Genomic DNA, 21,343 nt, shown 5'->3' with positions numbered 1-21,343 from the left:
CAGTAAGCAATTCCCTGTGTCCTTCAGTGAAGATAGGAAGTTAGATGAAGAGGAAATGCTTGTGAGTGGTGATCGGAGCAGGAGACTTTACTTCTTCGACTCATTCGTTAGTCATTAGCGGGGGTTCTTAAAGGTGAAGCTTCACCTAGTAGGAGTGGCTGTTTGCATTTGACACCTTAATTCTTAAAGGTTCTCTTTCCTGTACAGACAGGTGTCTTACAGTAGAGAGTTTCAGAGAAATCAAAATGCTTTGAAAGTGTTATTTTGTGCCATATTTCAAGTAGTGTGGTGGTAGTGCTTAACAATAGACAGACACTTGTGTCCTGGTTTAACAGTCTATAAGAATTTATTTTCAGATTCTGTCAGCACCAAGGCTAAGGAACAGCTTCCCTCTGTCTTAAATGCTACCACGGAATAGCTGTCACCTCCCTGCGGTGCTGAAATTCAGACTTCAGGACTAACGAAGCATGCGTACTTCTCTCTGGTTCCTCCCCTGCCGGCGCTCCGTTCTTTCCTTTGGCTCCGCCCTTCGCGGCCTCAACGTGCTGCGTCATGGCGCGCCTCACCCCGGGCGACCCCGGAAGTGGGTCGGGGGCTTGGCCTCTGCCCGGCCTCGGAGCCGGAGCGGTAGGTGTTACGGTAGAGGGGGTCGATCCGAGAGATCTTGTCCGGCGGCGGACCCCGGGCAGGGCCCGGGCCAGGGGTCCAGGATGCTGAACGTCCCTTCCCAGTCTTTCCCGGCCCCCAGCTCACAGCAGCGCGTCGCCTCCGGGGGGCGTAGCAAGGTAAGCGGGTGACACCGTTGGTCTCATTCAGCTCGCCGCCCGCCGGCGTTCCTTGCTACCCAAAGGTCCATTCTCTCCTAAGGACCCCTCTTCCACCTCCTGTCCTCCGCTCTCGCCTTCGTTCCCTCCTGCCCTTGCTGAAGATCTCTTTCTGATCCACTTATGTCTGCAATCATTGAGTTCTCCTAACCTCCCTCCCTCTCACCTACTAGCCCCTTTCTTTCCCATCCGCAATTCCCTTAATGTGAAGTCTTTTCCCGCGAATTAAATTTAGTCGTGTATGACTGGGCCAGCACAGTGCTTGACGTTACCATATAGGTATTCAGTATTAGCTTCTTTCCCTCAGCCTATCCTCATCTCCAGTCTTTTGTTCTACACTTGCCGGAAGGAGTTGTGAGTGATGTGGTTCCCTAAGAGAAGGGAAAGGTTGGGAAGTAGCGACATTGGCCAGTGACCATCCCTCCAAAGGTGGCAACTAGGGAAGATTGGGGAAGCGAGAACAAATGTCTACAGTCCTCCGGAGGGTTTATGGACACTTCTTTTAGTCATGCTGCCTTTCTACTTTTGGTACCTGTTTAATCACTGCCTTTTCTACTGATACCACTTGCTGACTTTGAAGCTAATATGATACTCTTTAACTTTTAGTTAAACATAGTTACTGTTAGCAACAGGTGGAATACAAATGTATTTTATATTTACAAAATTTAATAAAATTGTCTCCTGTGTTCATTGCAACGTAGATAATTACTCCAGTTATTTGTTAGTTCCTCATTCTATAACTTCATGTTTTGTTTTTGAAACTTCCACCTGCTTGGGCCACTTCCCCCCACCCCCCAATTCTGAATTCTTGGATCTTAGCATTATTTAGGATCTTCACCGACTTTTTTTTTTCCCCCTTCCACTTAAACCTGGAGTTTGACTCTGGATTAGAATTATGGATTCAGGAATCTGTAGCTTTCATTAGCTTTTCAGAAGTCTGTAACTCTAACAATAGTAATAACATGGCTAAAATTTATTCGGTGCTTACTGTGTATGGTCTAAGTGTTTTGAGTGCTTCGTGTGTATTAACTCATTTAATCTTTACAGTGATCCCATGAAATGAGTGCTTTTGCTATCTCTATATCACAGAAAGGGAACTGTTTAAGACATGTTGCTTTGGACCCCAAAACTTGATGTGATGTGACTCTGGCTGGGACATTTCATTTATTGCTACATGTATCATCCAGCCATCTAATCATCTGACCCCTCCTCCTTGATGTTTGACCCGTTTCTCTCCTTGAGCTAAATTCTTGGCTAAATAAGTATAGCCTTTGCAGAGAAAGAATATCTGAATTAGAATATGAGTTTCTGGCCTTCTGTTCAAACTACAAACAATGTTCTCAGCATCATTCTAAAAGAGAAAGCTCAGAAGCAAAGACAAAAGGTTCACAGATGGTGATGACAAAGGTGAGTCTTTGGGTCCAAAAAGAGAACAAAATACAATTATTGTGCAATTCAAGGGGAAACTCAGACAACCCCCCTTTCCCCCCCTCCTCCCCAGTACTTTATGAAATAAGGTAATCTTGCAGTGTTAGAACCTGAGTCTGGCTTGTATGACATGGGTAGACGTTGAGAAAACAGAAGCTAGTTGGGGAGGTTGTATATCATAATAGTTAAAAGCATAGATTTTTGAGTGAGAAAGACCCAGATTCTTTTCCCAGGTCCCATGACTTAATCTCTGAGTCTCATTTTTCTCAGGTGTAAATGAGAATAATAGTACCCATTTTATAGGGCTGTTCATAGGATTAAATGAGATAATGTTTCTCTTAGCACAATCTTGGTATATGGTATGCACTCCTCTGTGTTACTTGCCCTTAGGCTTTTATTCAGACCCCATGGATTGTTGTGGGATTGTTGTATAAAGCCCTCAGCACAGTGTGTGTTACAGAATATGTACTCAATATATGGTAGCTTTATTATTTCTACTGACACTAGTAAATAAATATTTATTGAGAACCTACCATATGCTGGAGATGTGGTCTCTGTTTCCAAGGAGGTTAGTCTAATAAGCTAATAGGCTGCACAAATAGTTACAAATGTCATAAGAATTGTAACAGTATGTTATGACCACAAGGGGTTAGGGTCAGAGAAGGCTTCTGGAGGAAATAATGTCTGTGGGAGAGAGGAAGGGAATTGATCCAGGCAGAGGAGCAGGTGTTTCATACTAATCAAGGAATCAGTTCCCATTTAGCTAAAGCATGTAATAGGAAGGAGCAGAAACTAAAACTCAGAGCTAGTGAGGTAAACTATGATCAGATAGGAAGGGCCTGGTAAACGAGGGAATTTAGAGACATTATTTATTGTAGAGTAGTGTGGAGAGCCACTGAAGGAGGGAGGGCCCATGATTAGAGTTGCTTAACTACTCAGTAGATTATGGAATCCTCGTAGATAAGAGAGAGAAGTGATTTTGGTTTGGGATGGGAAAGATCATTTTCTCATACTTTACTTCATTTACTGGGACCAAGAAACCTAGAGAATTTCAGGGATGGTAAGAAGGGGATGATGTAGTTGGTAGGAAGGAATGTGAAATTGCAGTGGTACCACAGACCTATTAGTTTGGTTATTTGGGGGGAAATGAGTGCCTGCAGTAGGTAGGATTCCGGAAAGTGAAATTGATAAATATCTTAGTCTATTCCGTCTGTTGTAACAGAGGGCCATAAATTTTATAAGGTGACTTACAAACAATGGAAATTTATTTCTCACAGTTTTGGAGGCTGGGAATTCTAAGATCAGCGCACCAACAACTTCAGTGTCTGATGAAGGCCTGATTCCTGGTTCATAGCCATCTTTTCCCCACATCCTCACATGGCAGAAGGCTGAGAGCCCTTTGAGGCCTTTTTAATAAGGGCACTAATACCATTCATGAAGGCTCCACCTTCAAGACTTAGTCACCTGCCAGAGGCCCTACTTCCTAATGTCACATTGGAGGTTAGGATTTCAACATATGAATTTTGGAGGGGCACACACATTCAGTGTATAGCAATATGCTTCCTTGAGTGTGCCTTCTTTTACATTAAACATTTCTCTGGTACTGTGTAACAAACTAGTTATATAAGTATAGGCAGGAGCTTAATTCCGTGTGACAGAGCCGGAACTAAGACTTGTTTTCTGACTCCAGGTTCAATGTTATTGTTTTACTAGATACCATTCTGATGACTGTTTGTGTGACAGAGTTTCTAAGCCCTACCTCATAGCCCAGGTGTTTTATAGTGTTCTATTTATAATTCAAATATAGCAGAGATGATTTTGACAACCACCTAAATCTATAAAAAAAAATGTAGAATTATTGATTTGAATTTTCTTATTTTTTTGAATGAGGGTAAGAGTAACGAAGCAGCCTTAAGAGAAGTGGGAGGAAGGGGAGGGGAGAGCAGCTGACTTGAAGAAGCCACATTGAATTCTTCTCTTTTCCTTTTTTCAGGTCCCTCTAAAACAGGGCAGAAGTCTTATGGATTGGATTCGACTCACTAAAAGTGGAAAGGATCTAACGGGATTAAAAGGCAGGTTAATTGAAGTAACTGAAGAAGAACTTAAAAAGCACAACACAAAAGATGATTGTTGGATATGCATAAGAGGTACGTGGTTATTTATTATGTACTGCAAAAGGTTTTGGCTGGGCTTTCCAGTTGAGTGCCATATGACCTTATGGTCCTATTACTTGGTGTTACGATACACAATAAGAGAAGAAAAATATACCTTACACTGGGCTATAAAATAATTCTGAATTTGCACAGTATTTCTTAGATAACTATTTACATAGCATACCTGTGCTGTACTCCCTTTGAAAGAAAACAAGTGTTTGTGGGCAGTTTATTCAGTAATACTCTCTGTATAATAATGTCCTGCCTTAGTGCCTTGTAACAGAATCTTTTTGAATGGGAGAAATTGTTCTGCCAGAAAAAAAATGTCTCTGAGAATCGAAAGTAAATCAGAAAGACTGTGTTTAAGCCAAATCTTCAGTTCTCACATGAAGCAGTTTTTATTATTCAATATGTTTTTCTTAGCAATATTAATTACCTAATTTTTATAGCCTGTAGAAAATTAATTTTTTTAATGTTTATTTATTTTTGAGAGCCATAGCATGAGCAGGGGAGGGGCACAGAGAAGGGGAACACAGAGCTGGATGTGGGGCTCGAACTCATGAACCGTGAGATCATGACGTGAGCCGAATTTGGACGCATAACTGACTGAGCAACCCAGGTGCCCCTAGCCCGTAACAAATTAGAAACGCCAAACCAGAAATAAGTGGATTGGAGAGAGTGAGCAGAGGTAGAGGAGGGGAGCTGATAAAAGCAGACCTCATGGTAATCAACAACCTGACATCTCGGAGAGGAACAGAAGTAATAAAGGGCATGGAAATGTATGGTGGGCCTCCATAGCGAGGTCACTGAGTCATGCAGACATGGTTAAATATGCCCACTACCCTCAGTTTAAAGAGTCATTTAGTCATGCAGTGCTGTTGCACAATTGTGATTTTATCATTGTGTAATTATGGTATGTTGTCAGTTATCCTGATCATATCCTGTAACCAGTATGAGAGAGACCGTGTCATGTCAGTCATACTGTTCAGTCCTTCATGCCTGGCACATAGAGGACATCAATATGTGCTTGTTGAATGAATGTGCTTAACGTTGTTAAGAAGTTCTATTAGGGAGGTGTGTGGTTGTCATAGTAGGTTGGTGATGTGATCAATGGAAAGATACCAGTAGGGACGATGAGTTTGCTAGAGATGCACAGACAGAAGCACAAACTTGGTGGCTTAAGCCACAGACAATTATTGTCTCACAGTTCTGGAGGCGAACGTCTGAGATCAGGGTGCCTTCTGAGCGCTGTGAAAAAGAACCTGTTCCATGCCTCTCACCTAGCTTCTGCTGGTTTGCTGCCAATCTTTGAAGTTGCTTGGCTTATAGAAGCATCAGCCCAGTCTGCCTTCAGCTTCACATTGCGTTCTCCCTGTGTGCTTGTCCGTTTCCAAATTTCCTGTTTCAATAAGGACACCAGTCATGTTGGATTGAGGCCCTACTGTACTCTAGAATGACCTCATCTGTTATATCTGCATTGACCCTATATCCAAATAGGGTCATGTTCTGAAATACTGGTGGGTAGGCCTTCAACATACGAATTTTGGGCTGTACACGATTTAAGCCATAACACCTAATTCGAGAGTGAAAGTGTTTCCAGTGGCAGGGAGGATGGACTCTCCTAGCAGGTGATGACATAACAGAACAGCTGCTCAACCCCCCCAGAGCTTCTCAGGGGAATACAACTGTGGCTAGTACCCACAGGCTGGAAGGAGGATTCTGCTAGATGCAAAAACCTCCTTTTGCCCTTTTACAGGGTTTTTAATACCCTCTTTGCTCTCTTTCCATGCTGCCTACCTGTTTTAACAGGTATAAGTATCTGGTACACAGTGACCGCCCCACTCTGCCTGAGTGTTCTCTGCTAGACTGGGCGAAGTGGAGGTCGGTGTCCCAGGAGCATCTCTCAGCTGGTCCAGGCCACAGGCACGTCTGAGTTCTGTTTCTACAGTAGGAAGCCACTTCTCCAGAAAATTCACTTCTCCTCCGTATCTTAGTGATGTTAGATAAATGAGGCATTAATGAAACACAGTCATACTTTACTATTCATTTAATGTACTGCTGGAGATAAGGGACTTGTTTGCTATGTTTGAAAAGCAGTATGCACACTGCTCCCAGTTATGTATCTCCTGTAAGAATTGAATGTATGGTAAGACTGGTAAGGTTGTTGATTTGAGGATACATTTATTAAAATTTCTATTGGAGGATGTGTTCTACTCTACTAACAATAAGGCTTTTTTTCCCCTTTGCGTAAAGTGTGTCTTCTTTTTTCCTTCTTGACAAGTTCAGTTTATGTTATCAAGAAACACTCAATTTAGGCCCTTCTCTTTGAGCTTTCTCTCTAGTAGGAGAGGATAAATGACTGACTGTTAGACACATCTGCGTGAAGTGTCATAAGAAGTTCTGAAGAAAATGACATCAGATTGGAGGGAGGGAGATACGTGATAGTGATAGCCTGAAAGCTGGGGACAGGTTTTCACCAGAAAATGAGGAAGTGCATCTAAGTTGAGGGAAAGGCCTAAACTATAAACACAGAAAGGCTTAAGATATGTTCTCGATGACCTCAGCCGTAGCAATTTCTTACTTGACACATCCCCAAAGGTAAGGGAATTAAAAGCAAAAATGAACTACTGGGACCTTATGAAGATAAAAAGCTTCTGCACAGCAAGGGAAACAACCAACAAAACTAAAAGGCAACCAACGGAATGGGAAGATATTTGCAAATGACATATCGGACAAAGGGCTAGTATCCAAAATCTATAAAGAGCTCACCAAACTCCACACCCGAGAAACAAATAACCCAGTGAAGAAATGGCAGAAAACATGAATAGACACTTCTCTAAAGAAGACATCCGGTTGGCCAACAGGCACATGAAAAGATGCTCAACGTCGCTCCTCGTCAGGGAAATACAAATCAAAACCACACTCAGATATCACCTCACGCCAGTCAGAGTGGCCAAAATGAACAAATCAGGAGACTATAGATGCTGGAGAGGATGTGGAGAAATGGGAACCCTCCTGCACTGTTGGTGGGAATGCAAATTGGTGCAGCCACTCTGGAAAACAGTGTGGAGGTTCCTCAAAACATTAAAAATAGACCTACCCTATGACCCAGCAATAGCACTGCTAGGAATTTACCCGAGGGATACAGGAGTACTGATGCATAGGGACACTTGTACCCCAATGTTCATAGCAGCACTCTCAACAATAGCCAAATTATGGAAAGAGCCTAAATGTCCATCAATGATGAATGGATAAAGAAATTGTGGTTTATATACACAATGGAGTACTACGTGGCAATGAGAAAGAATGAAATATGGCCCTTTGTAGCAACGTGGATGGAACTGGAGAGTGTGATGCTAAGTGAAATAAGCCATACAGAGAAAGACAGATACCATATGGTTTCACTCTTATGTGGATCCTGAGAAACTTAACAGAAACCCATGGGGGAGGGGAAGGAAAAAAAAAAAAAAAAAAAAGGACGTTAGAGTGGGAGAGAGCCAAAGCATAAGAGACTGTTAAAAACTGAGAACAAACTGAGGGTTGATGGGGGGTGGGAGGGAGGGGCGGGTGGGTGATGGGTATTGAGGAGGGCACCTTTTGGGATGAGCACTGGGTGTTGTATGGAAACCAATTTGACAATAAACTTCATATATTGAAAAAAAAAGATATGTTCTGGAACTTAGGTTAAGTGTTGGAGAATTAATAAGAAAGAAGACTAGAAAAGTATGCTAGGTTAGATCGTAAAGGGCCTCAAAAGTCAGGTTGATGTGTTCTTTAAAAAAAAAATTTTTTTTTAATGTTTATTTATTTTTGAGAGAGACAGAGACAGAATGCAAGTGGGTTGGAACAGATTGAGAGGGAGGCACAGAATCTGGAGCGGACTCCAGGCTCTGAGCTGTCAGCACAGAGCCCGACGCGGGGCTCGAACTCACCAGCTGTGAGATCATGACCTGAGCCGAAGTCGGACGATCAACAGACTGAGCCACCCAGGTGTCCCAAGGCTGATGTGTTCTTAATTTAGATGGCAGTGTGAGCTATCGGAGGTATATGAATGTGGGGACAGTGTCATCCGAGTATGCCTCAGAAAGATTAGTCTGGTGGTGGATGTAGTGAATTAAATGGGACAGAAAGCATTCAGCTCATTACAGAAGTTCAGGTGGTAATAAGTGAACCAGAATGTTGACAAAGACAATGCAAAGTAGGATGAATGGGAGACAAACAGGTTACTGGTAATTTCTAAAACAGTCCTAAATTACAGTAAGCATGTGACTAAATGCAGTCACCTTTTTCTTTTTAGCTGTTTTAATTAAAAATATTAATGATACTTTCTGAAAAGGGGAATATATGGCAAATTTAGCTTTGAAGGGCAGAGATGTTTGAGCCCAATTTTTAATCAAACCTATACCATAGGGAAACATGGTATCATGGTATCATTTCTCCCCCTTGTTAAAATATTCAAATTCTTTACTTGTCTAACAATTGCCTCATTTTTAGTTCTGTTCAAACTTCAGCTGATTGGGTTAAGGGAGACACAATTAGTCTTTTTAAGAAATCTTAGAAAATATACACTTTGGTATGGGTTTTAATGGCTAATATTATGGAGATTATTTTCCCTTTTGAGTATATATCAGTATTTTTGCACATGTTCAGGTTTGTTGAGTCCAGTCATATTCCTGGAAATGATGGTGCACAAAGAGCACTTAGCTGGCAGCAGACTAAAGCATGAACTAAAATGTGAACACTGGCCTAAAACATAAGACAGTATATGGAGTTTCCAATTTGTTCACCTAGTAATCACCATTTTCTGTGAAGTGTGTAATTATTGTAATGTAATAGGAGGTAATTGGAATGTTGAGGGAATGGATAGGAGAGAAATGCTTTTTAAAAGATCTTGTGGAATTTACCATTAATGCAGACTTTTGCAGTTTTCCTCATTATTGTTGTTTCTCTCTCAAGGACTAAAGGTGATTTATAAACATGTGAAACTTTGAGCAAACATCTAAATCACTCATCTGTGAGAGCTTCACAGAGCCTAGATCAGAATTTGTTTCCCCTGTAGTATATTTTGTTGTAGTACGTACTCAGTGTGGGTAGTGATGTAGTGATGTATTAAGTCATGAAATCATTTTTTGGCACCATGGAATATGGCCTTTAATCGTGGTGAGAGTGAGGGCGAGTGTAGCCTGATACTCAGTAACAGTCATTTGAATGACTACTATTTAGAAAAAGTTGGTTACTGTTAAGTAGACTGGCCACTCTGTTACAAACTTAGAGGAGTAAGTTGTTCATAAGGGATTTAATGGGTTTCGTTTACTACTTAGAAATGGGGCTCCTGGGTGGCGCAGTCGGTTAAGCCTCCGACTTCAGCCAGGTCACGATCTCGCGGTCCATGAGTTCGAGCCCCGCGTCAGGCTCTGGGCTGATGGCTCGGAGCCTGGAGCCTGTTTCCGATTCTGTGTCTCCCTCTCTCTCTGCCCCTCCCCTGTTCATGCTCTGTCTTTCTCTGTCCCAAAAATAAATAAACGTTGAAAAAAAAATTAGATTTCTCCTAATGCTGATTATCATATACCAGTAAATTGAAGAGGCCTGCTTGAGACCACTGTAAAAGTGACTTTGGGGGTGCCTGGGTGGCTCATTCGGTTAAGCATCCACCTTCTTGATTTCAGCTCAGGTCATGATCTTGTGGTTTGTGAGATCAACCCCTGCGTTGGGCTCTGTGCTGGGAGTGCGGAGCCTGCCTGGGAGCCTGCCTGGGATTCTCTGTCTCCCACTCTCTCTGCCCCTTCCCTGCTCGTGCTCTTTTTCTCTCTCAAAATAAATAATAAACATTAAAAAAAAATGACTTCGAATGGGTCGGTGTTTTTCATGTTTCATTACTGATTAGAAAATATTGGCAAATGGATTCCAAGAAGTAGTATTTAGTCCTATTGTATTTCTAGTCCAGCTTCCTAGATTTCTAGGTACATTTACAGTAAACCTTTTAAAAACTTATTTGTGAGATGTTAGTGTAGATTTTTGTGAGTACAGTCAATCCTCATTATTCATAATTTCAAATTTGCAAATTTGCCTACTCACTGCAATTGCTTGAAACCTCAGAAATCAATACTCACAGTTCTTTCATAGTCATTTGCAGACATGCACAGTGCAGGGAAAAATTTGTTTGACCCTAGCACACATTCCTACTTGAGGCCGAACAAGGCGATGCTCTGCCTTCTTATTTCTGCTCTCATACTGTAAAGATGTGTCTTTTTTTGAGGTCTGTTTAGTGCCATGTTTTTCATATCTTGTGCTTTTTGCTGGTGGATTTTGGTTTAAAATGGCCCCCAAGGATAGTGCTGAAGACCGTGATGTGCCTTACAGAGAAAATACCTGCGTTAGATAAGCTCCATTCTGGCATGAGTGACAGTACTGTTGAGTGTGAATTGAATGTTCATCAATCAGCAATACATGTTGGATAAGGTGTCTTTAAACAGAAACACACTGCAAGCACAGTTATATGTTAATTACTTGAGAAAACTGTGACCAGAGGCTTGGAAGAACTTCATGCTGTCTTTTCCCCAAGGAGCACTGTTTCAGTATTTGCTAATTCATTGTTCACGGTGACTTTGTAGAACATAACCACTGAGAAGAAAGAGAATTGACTAGGCTATTTTGTATTTATACTCCAGAAATAATAAAATAAGCTTTATTCTTTTTGGGTTAGATTAAAAGTCACCAGGAATAGAGCTGATTTTTCCAACAGTAGGCTCTTTTCTTTAGGTTTCCATAGGTCCTTGCTTTACTTTTATTTTGAGAAACTGCAGTATTATTTGTCTCCAGCAAAGAAACCTTTTTTCCCCCCTAAGAACAGCTTTTCAAATTTGGAGCTAACTTTTTAATTTATAACGGAATGCATTATCACAGTCATACCGAGTGTATCTAAACAATAATGTATTGTTATTACAGTTAGCTTGGCTATGCTGTACACGGTCTGCTTTGTGTGCTGTTCTCGTTACTGCTCAATGGCAGATTTCCAAACACCTCTCTTCTACTACCACTTGCTTGTTTAGGAAATACAAATCAACATTTTTTATAGCTACATTTCCCCTTACTCATCATTTCTTTTTTTTTCTTTTAAATATACTTTATTGTCAAGTTAACTAACATACAGTGTATACAGTGTGCTCTTGGTTTTGGGGGTAGATGCCCATGATTCATCACTTACATACTATACCCAGTGCTCATCCCAACAAGTGCTCTCCTCAATGCCCATCACACACTTTCTCCCGCCCCTCTCCCCCATCAACCCTCAGTTTGTTCTCTGTATTTAAGAGTCTCTTACAGTTTGCCTCCTCTCTGTTTGGGGAACTATTTTTTTCCCCTTCCCTTCCCCCATGGTCTTCTGTTAAGTTTCTCAAGTTCTACATATGAGTGAAAACATGGTATCTTTCTTTCTCTGACTTATTTCACTCAGCATAATACCCTCCAGTTCTAGATAGAATTTCATTCTTTCTCATTGCCAAGTAGTATTCCATTGTATATAGAAACCACATCTTTATCCATTCATCAGTTGATGGACATTTAGGCTCTTTCCATAATTTGGCTATTGTTGAAAGCACTGCTGTAAACATTGGGGTACATCTTCCCCTATAAATCAGCACTCCTGTATCCTTTGGTTAAATTCCTAGTAGTGCTATTGCTGGGTTGTAGGGTGACTGTTCATGTCTTCTGCCCATTTCATCACTGGATTATTTGTTTTTTGGGTGTTGAGTTTGGTAAGTTCTTTATAGATTTTGGATACTAACCCTTTATCCAATATGTCATTTGCAAATATCTTCTCCCATTCCTTCAGTTGCCTTTTAGTTTTGTTGATTGTTTTCTTTGCATTGCATAAGCTTTTTATCTTGATGAGGTCCCAATAGTTCATTTTTGCTTTAATTTTCCTTGTCTTTGGAGACGTGTCGAACAAGAAATTGCTGCAGCCGACATCAGAGAGGCTGTTCCCTATTTTCTCCTCTAGAGTTTTAATGGTTTCCTGTCTCACATTTAGGTCTTTCATCCGTTTTGAGTTTATTTTTTATATGGTGTAAGAGAATGGTCCAGTTTCAGTCTTCTACATGTTGCTGTCCAGTTCTTCCAGAACCATTTGCTAAAGAGAGTGTCTTTTTTCCATTGGATACTGTTTCCTGCTTTGTCAGAGATTAATTGGCCATACATTATTGCGGGTCCAGTTCTCTGGGTTCTCTATTCCACTGGTCTATGTGTCTGTTTTTGTGCCAATACCATACTGTGTTGATGATTACACCTTTGTAGTAGAGGCTAAAGTCTGGGATTGTGATGCCTCCCACTTTGGTTTTCTTTTTCAACATTACTTTGGCTATTCGGGGTCTTTTGTGGTTCCATACAAATTTTAGGATTGTTTGTTCTAGCTTAGAGAAGAATGCCAGTGCAATTTTGATTGGGATTGCATTGAATGTGTAGATTGCTTTGGGAAGTATTGACATTTTAACAATATTTGTTCTTCCAATCAATGAGCATGGAATGTTTTTCCATTTCTTTGTGTCTTCTTCAATTTCTTTCATAAGTTTTTTACAGTTTTCAGCATACAGATCCTTTACATCTCTAGTTGCATTTATTCCTAGGTATTTTATGGCTTTTGGTGCAATTTGTAAATGGGATCATTCTTGGTTTCTCTTTCTGTTGCTTCATTATTGGTATATAGAAATGCAAACTATTTCAGTACATGTATTTTGTATGCTGTGACTTTGCTGAATTCATATATCTGTTTTGGCAGTTTTTTGGTGGAGTCTTTCGGGTTTTCCATGTAGAGTATCATGTCATCTGCGAAAAGTGAAAGTTTGACTACTTCTTTGCCAATTTGGATACCTTTGATTTCATTTTATTGTCTGATTGCTGATGCTAAGACTTCCAATATTATGTTAAACAACAGTGGTGAGAGTGGACATCCCTGTTATGTTTCTGATCTCAGGGGGAAAGCTCTCAGGTTTTCCCCATTGAGGATGATTTTAGCTGTGGGCTTTTCCTATGTGGCTTTTATGATGTTAAGGTATGTTTCTTCTATCCTGACTTTCTTGAGGGTTTTTATTAAGAAAGGATGCTATATTTTGTCAAATGCTTTCTGCATGTATTGACAGGATCATATGGTTCTTACCTTTTCTTCTATCAATGTGATGTATCACATTGGTTGATTTGTGAATATTGAACCAGCCCTGCAGCCCAGGCTTACTCATCCATTTCTATTCTGATCTGTAGATTTTTACATTCTGATCCAGAGATTTCACATTCTCCACCATCAAATGCAGATAATCTCATCTTAATGATATTTTTGGTGAATATGTGAATTACCTGATTTCTAACTTCTTATCTTTAGACTATTAGAGTCTACTGCCTCCTGTTTTGTATTCAACTCTAGATTGAGTCCTGGTTTAGCATTTGAGGGTTACTCACTTTAAGGGTTATATGTAAATTAATTCATTAAGAAATTACTATGGGGTGCCTATTACTTGTAGTTGTTTTTTTTTGTTGTTGTTGTTGTTTTAATTAACAATCATATAGGCTATCCTTCTGAGACAGTTTTTATTTATAGTAACCATGAAACATGGCTTTTGCTTTTTTTTGTTACCTTATGTATAATTGTCCTTCATAAAAAATAGAGAAGATGGAATCGAACTATTCCTCCATCTTGGCTGATTCATTTAATCAGTTTTTCTTGTCATGCACTCTACCAGGTTCTAGGGATAACTTGGAAATATAAAGTGGAGATGGCTTTTAATCTTATGGAATTTACAGTCTGGTAGGGAACACAAAGCATTAATCAAGTCTGACAAGTATCGTGAAGGAAAGGTACACTGTGCTGTGAAGACGGCAGAAGATTGAGCAGAGATCTGAAAGATAAACTAGAGTTAATTAGGCAAAGAGGAATGGGAACAGTATTCCAGGCTCCCAGAAGAAGCATGTGCAAGGGCTGGGTGGTATGATCATATGAGAGAGAGATCACGTGCACACACATCATAAGTGTTCACTGTGAATATAAGGTGTTTAACATTAGTGATAATCTCTATTCTTTCTTCTCTTCTCTTGTATTGGAAAGACACACTCTTTTCAAAAATGTCTTTCTTTCCAAGACATTTTCTTTCCTAAGGCTAGTCTCTTTGTGCTCTTATCAGTCCTCTCCAGCCTCCTCATGATCTTGGGCATTTGCCCATCCAACATTGTTTAGCATCCTCAGTTCTTTCTTTTCTTTCTTCCAGCAGTTTCTTCTGTTTAGTCTCCTCATGACTTTGGCCCTCTCTCACTGTTTCTTTCTCTGGGCTTTCTTCCTTAGCACTTGGTGCTGGACCACTATTAGACCATCTATAGCATTTTTTTTTTTTTGGCCATTTTTAATAGTCTCCCTATTTAAATTGAGTTTTGGGATACTAATACACTGCTTCTCTCCCTACCCCAAGCATCTGGCACAGGGCATGGCTCCTGGTTAGTGTTCAGTAAATGTACCTTGAATCATATGTATACAGTAAAACCTTGGATTGCGATAACTTGTTCTGCAAGTGTACTGCAAGGTGAGCAAACATTCCTAATAAATTTTAACTTGATAAATGAGCAATGTCTTGCAATACCAGTAATATATGATGCCAAACCTCACATGATCACAACTAAGCCAATGGTTCTTCTCTCTCTCTCTCTCTCTGTCTCTCTTTTTCTTTTGCTGTGGGATTGTGGGTGATTGTCTCCATGCTCAGATGCTTGGTCTCAGGCTGTGGGGTTCACAGAAATCAGTGATTTTTCAGAACATTGGAAGGTGCCCACAACTGGCACTAGTGTATTTTTTGTCACTTCAAAGCACCTATGGACAGACAGTCTTTTGCTTTTCCATAGAAGAGAAAGCTTAGGAATACTTTGCTTCATTCTACGTCAGGCTGCCTGCAGATATAGACCCTTTCCTCTGCTGTCTTATTGCCAGTTACATTAAATACAGTATATGACAAGAATTTATTAATACTATACTGTAGTCAGCATCCGTGCAAATGTATACAGTGGCCCCCATGCAGGAAAATGTTGAAAAGAAAGGCAGTAAGGAGAAGGAGGAAGTTTATGGAAGAAGGAGAAGATTACGGTGGTAGTTAAGAAGGAAATCATCAAGAAGTATGAATGAGGTATGCGAGTAGCCAAAATTGCAAGATTTTATAAGAAGTCTATGTCTGCATCTCGTCTGCAGAGGAGGAGGAGAGAAAGGTGGAGGAATCCCTCACTTCAAGTGAGATTAGGGAGATGTGTAAAATGTGGGAAACAGTGCAAAATTTTGTAGAAAAATACCACTCAAATAAGGCTGTAGCAGTGTAAGTGATGAATCTGTTTAACAATAATGCAATGTCACATTTCCATGAAATCCTCAAAAGGAGGCAAAAACAAGTGTCATTGGATAGGTTCCTTGTTAAAGTTGTATGAAAAGAAAAAGATCCCATAGAACCAATAGATAGCAGTGATTCCATTAGTGATAGTGAAAGTTGTCATACACAATAACCCTCCTGTCTCTTGTCTCCTTCACACCAGCTACAATGGTTTTCAAAGGTAAGTGCAGGTTAATTTTTTTCTTTATATTTCATATTTTCTTTATTATTTTGTATTATGTTACAGTTTGTAATCATTTTTATATGAATATTTTTGGGTTGTGGAACGAATCATCTGAGTTTCCATTATTTCTTATGGGGAAATTTGCTTTGATATACACGTGCTTTGGATTACAAGCATGTTTCTGGAGTGAATTATGCTCACAAACCAAGGTTTTATTGTATTTTGATATGTGTAGGAGTTATAAACCACATTATGGTTTTAATTATTTGACAAAATAGTAACCAGTTGAGAAACCTGATATTTGATGTTTCTACATTATTGGCTCTTGGAGTTTCTTAATCAGTTTGAAACTGATATTTGATGTTTCTATGTTATTGGTCCTTGGAGTTCCTTAATCAGTTTGAAACTTTATTATTTGTGGATAGTTTTCTTATATAGATTCAAGGTCCATTATTCATTTTTGAGCCCCATTTTAAAATGTATTAGTATTTCCATTAGACTCCTTTTTATGTTTCTATCTCTGTGAGGAAATTTCCCCTCCATTAAATGTCATCTACATTTTCTACTAGATTTTTTAAGATGTTAATTATAGTTATTTTAAGATCCCTGTGTAATAGTGCCAACATATGCACGATCTTAAGTCTGGTTGTGTTGCTGTTTTTCTCTTTTGACAATGAGTTCTTTTGTCTTTTTTTTTAATGTGACTTTTAATGTTTGATTGAATGTCACGTGTTGCACACTGGTGAACAGTAGAAACCCAAGGTATTTACCCTTAGAAACAGGTGCGCTTTTACTGGCAGACAATTAGATCGAGTCAGTCTAGGTAGTAGTTGAGCCGGTTTGGGGGTTTATTGTTGCTAGTGTTACCATCAGTATACCACAGACTTCAAATTCCTCCAGCAGTGAGTTACTGCTAACTTGTTTTTAGTGTGCAGCCTGCAGCGTTGGAGGGTTTTCTCATTGTTCCTGTTCCGCTCTTAGCAGACCGCTTGCCTTACATACCCATATAGGGTCTCCTTCCATGCTCTTGTCCCTCTCCCATTGGTGGACTTCCCTTGCTTGTTACTTGGTGCAAGACTTGTGGTGGAGACAGAAGGGGTTTTGCAATTTCCCTGTTTTAGCCTCAGTCTTAGGCAGGTCCTGTGCACCTGCCCCAAAGGCTGAACTTTTCCAGTGCTTCTGTCACTTCCCCAATGGAGATGTCCTCTGCCTTATACTCAGTGCAGGATCTAGAAAGCAGGCAGGTTTTCTGCCTCTCCCCCACCCCCTTCCTGACAGCTGAGCTTTGTCTTGTATCTGTAGAGGAGGAGGAGGACAGGGCAGAGGGTGTAGGCTGGGAGCAATTTCCCTGTCTTCCTTCCAGTGCTAGAAGACCTCTGTTTTGTATTGGCACAGAATCTGGGCACGAGTGGGCTTTCTGTCCCTTCTCCAGTGTTTATCTTGCATTTGCCTGGTGTTGGACCAGAATAAAAGAGGAGCTGTGTTTTCTTCCCTTTGCAGCAGCAGCAGCTAACTTTTGTTTGGTATCAATACAAGGACTCGAAGGTGAGAGACTTTACTGTACCTTCCCAGCAACAGGCAACTTTTGCTGCGTGTCAGGATTCAATCTGAAGCATAGGTGAATTTCTCACTTCTGCCCCACCAGTAGCTGATAACCACCTTGTATTCATGCAGTCCGAAAGTATAGACAGACTTTTCTTGGCACTTCTGCTCTACCCTCAAATCTTAGAGCAGGCACTACACACCGGTGCCAGCAATATCCCTTTCTCAGCTCTGCTCATGCTGGTTCTCAGGAGCATCTCAGGGGGTGGGAGACTATGAAGAAGAAATTTGTGAGTGGGTACAGGATTTTCTGTGTCTGAGGCCCTCAGATTCTAAATTGGCATCAGTGCACATTTGACCCTTAAGCATTTTGTTAAAATTTCAGTTGTTTTATAGCAACATCTTTTTTTTCTGTGCTTTGTCAAAGATGAAACAATTCTTGTGTCCCATCTCCTCTGAGGGGCTCGTCACTCTGGATTTTAGATAAATGGTTGACTTATGACCTCACCTCCCTGATGGGCTCAAAAACGTTTGTTTTTTCTGGATTGTCTGGCTTTTTCTTTTTGTTAAGAGTAGGAACAAATTTTTCTTGTGGCTTTCTCTTCTGAATTTTGTCATTATATCAAGTAATCTTTGCAGCTGACTTGCTTTAGAAAATAAAAAATAATCCAAAGCACAAGGACATATTTTCTTCTTTTTTTTCCCCAAGTAGTTAATAGCAAGTCAGTCGAGTGCTGGTAGCTATCACTGGTAGAACTAAAGCATGGGCAGACAGGGAAATGATCCCATGGAATAGGGAAAACCCATCTTTTAGAGAGAGGGTGTCTTGCTTAATAGGATGTAAACTTTAAATCCAGCTTAAGTAGATAGCACATGTGACTCTTGCTAATGATGTTTGCTCATTGTTCTCCCTAAGAGAGGTTTGTGAATTGTTTTCAAAATATTTAGACTATAACTGATTGCTCAGACCGTTGGTTAATTTTTAGTGCTTTTGCTGATTAATTTCCTTTTAGATAAATATCAGGGTTGTTTTTCCTTATACTAATGCCACATGAGATGATCTTTGATAATTATGCCCTGTTGACCTTCTGAAGTGCATAGAGGCCTTTTTCACATTCTATTTAAATTTTCTCATGCAAACTGAGGCATTCAGGTCAGACTGTCTTAGCTTTTTTGTAGATTGAATTTACCATCATTGAAGTTGTTTGGTGGAATTAGAAGCTCCAAGTTGTATTCCGGACAGTTGTTACCTAACTTTTCTCTAGGTTCTGTAAAGTAGTGCTGGTCCCATTTTTCATTTTTCTTTTCCTTTTTAAAATTGCACCACAGGTTGACAATTTGTTTAGAAATGAACCTTAATTTTAGAGGCTTTTTTCAAATGTTTGTCCTTTTATGTTGAGAGTGATCAAACAGGGAGCTAAATGGAAGCTGTCTGTGTGTGGACAGAACTTTTCTATGAATTGCTGCACTGGCAGGTGTCCCCAGCCTCCTGTATGCAAGTCTTTAGGGGTAGAATCCTCCTCCTCATCTGTAAATAAGTATTCTGAGGGCTCTGTGGGAAATGGGAGCTGCTGGGATGGTGGTGGTAGGAGGTGGATCTTAATGTTTTGACATGTAAACTTTGCTTCAGGTTTTTAGTTCAGACCTCTCCTCCACTCCCAAGTGTGTTTCCTTCAGTAAGTGTTTCTCTGGTTCATCCTCTCCAGAGAGTAAACTACACTTCTTGCAGGGTTGGGGAGGGGCTGGTCGCTTGGTTGTGTAGGATGGGGGAGGGGATTTAAGGCTTATGTTGCTTCTTATATTGAATTTTGAGACCTTCATGCACCCTGACTTCAGAAGGGCCTGGAATTTCTGAGTCTTACAGTTTTGGGGCGTTATTTTGCACACATTGGCTTTTTATAGGTTCCCCTCCAACTTATACAAGCTTTATTTTTACCTTTCTTCATGCTGCTAAGTATGTTGTCACTCATGCATTTGGCTTTCAGACTTCTAAAACTTTATTGCTGTCATCTCCTCTTCTGATTTCTGTGTCTTTATGACTTTATGTGTTATTTGTCCTTCACTGTCATTTTAGAAACTTCTCAGGAGTGTGGGAGACAAATGAATGCTTTCAATCTTGAAATGCTTTCAAATCTTGAATTACTATCCACCATCTTGTAAGCCCAGTTTCTAGTCACTGTTCTTAAATACCAAGGCCACGTTTACTTTAAGTTGTTATGAAATCCATTTGTCTTTCATAAATTTCTTTTCCATTTTTCTCCGTTGAAATTAGCAAGGTATTATTACCTAGTTTTCTAAAATAATATGCAGGGTTGAGTTTTAGGTTATAGCTAATTGTCTCCTATTGGACTAACACTCCAGCAAACACCAGCTATAAGCTCAAGACAAAATATTTTTTAAAAATAACTATCTAAAGAAACTGGCAAGCAACCAAAACAGACAGAAACTAGAGGTTAGGAGTTATCCGTATTTAGAAGAAGGAACTACTGGGTGAGTTTCCCATTTCGGATGGTATTTAACTTGAAGTCATGCCCAGCTTGGTACTGTAAGGATGACTAAAACTCAGGGGAGACTCCCAGTCGTACTGGCTTGAAGAACTAGATGACAGAGTTTGGGGCATCTGGAACAACTGGAAAGTGAGGGAGAAAATCCAGAAAAAGAGAAATCTAGAGATGAATATAAACTGTCTAAATCTTGCATAGACAGACCCTGACTGTTCCAGTAAGGCTAAAAGCACCGAATAGAAGTTTCAGTTTTCATTCCCACAGAGGGGAAACAGAGTTTTGGGGTTTGAGTCCAATTAATTGCGTACTAAAACAATCATTCTCTTTGGAGGAAGGTAACAGAATTTAGAGTTTCTGCAACATATTATTTACAATGGCCAGAATATAATCCAAAATTTGCAGACATGCTGAAGAGAAAAGGCAATTATCGGAGAGTGACTCTGAGATGATCCAGATGTTAAATTTAAAAGGATTCAAAAGGATTTTAAGGCACCTATTATAACTATACTCATGAAAATAAAGGAATGCATGTATATAATGAATGAACAAATAGGAAATCTCAGCCGAGAAAAAGAAACTATAAAGACGTGGAAATTTAGAATTGAAAAATATAATACATGAAATAAAAATTTTTACTAAATGGGCTTAATAGCAGATTAGAGGTAACAGAAGTAAGATTTAGTAAACTTGCAGATAGATTAATAGAAGTTATATAATCTGAAAAACAGAGAGGAAAATGATTAGAAAGAATTTGAACAAAGGCTCAGGGACCTACAGGACAAAATAAAAATGTCTAGTATATGTGTAGTCGTAGTTCTAGAAGGAGAGGAAAAGGAGAATGGGGCAGAAAAATATTTGAAAACATGATGGCCAGAAATTTCCCAAATTTGGTGAAACACATGAAATTGTCAATTCAGAAGCTTAGCAGATCCAAGCATAATCAATACAAACCATATTACATAGAGGCACATTATACTCAAACTGCTAAAAGCCAAAAATAAAGAGAAAATCTTGACAACAGTCAGACACACACACACACACACACATACACACACACACACGGAAACAATAAAAATGATTTGTTGAAGGAAAAAAACCTACAACATCAGCCCTGAATTCTGTATCTTTAAAGTTACAGAATTCCTTAAAGAGAAAAAGGAAATAAAGACTTTTTCAGATAAGCAAAAACTGAGAATTCAGCACTAGCTGACCTACACCATAAGGAGTTTGACAGGAAGTTCATCAGGTTGAAGGGTAATGATACCAGATGTAAGCTCAGATCTTTAGGAAATGGTAAATATGTGAATAAAGAGGAAAAAAT

General features: G+C 39.8%; 1 protein-coding gene across 4 annotated transcripts in view; it reads left to right on the top strand.

Annotated features, from left to right (window-relative positions):
• Positions 1–590: 590 nt before the first annotated feature.
• LOC124528385 (cytochrome b5 reductase 4) overlaps positions 591–21,343 on the top strand; it is a 94,620-nt gene continuing 73,867 nt past the window's right edge. Inside the window, exons 1-3 of one of the 4 annotated variants that reach the window (XR_006966156.1) lie at positions 591–785; positions 2,169–2,231; positions 4,246–4,399. Coding sequence is in view for 3 of the 4 variants with exons in the window: in XM_047101954.1 (XP_046957910.1) it covers positions 711–785; positions 2,169–2,231; positions 4,246–4,399 (292 nt within the window). In the remaining variant the exon portion in view is untranslated. The remainder of the gene's footprint in view (positions 786–2,168; positions 2,232–4,245; positions 4,400–21,343) is intronic. The other 3 variants (XM_047101954.1, XM_047101952.1, XM_047101953.1) reach the window with 3 other exon arrangements.

This window comes from Lynx rufus, unplaced genomic scaffold, assembly GCF_022079265.1.
Source record: "Lynx rufus isolate CCGP_SWC_20201006 ecotype Redwood Valley unplaced genomic scaffold, mLynRuf1.p SCAF_6, whole genome shotgun sequence".
Classification (NCBI taxonomy): domain Eukaryota; kingdom Metazoa; phylum Chordata; class Mammalia; order Carnivora; family Felidae; genus Lynx; species Lynx rufus.
The sequence above is the reverse complement of the archived record's forward strand: the minus strand, read 5'-3'. Positions and strand labels throughout refer to the sequence as shown.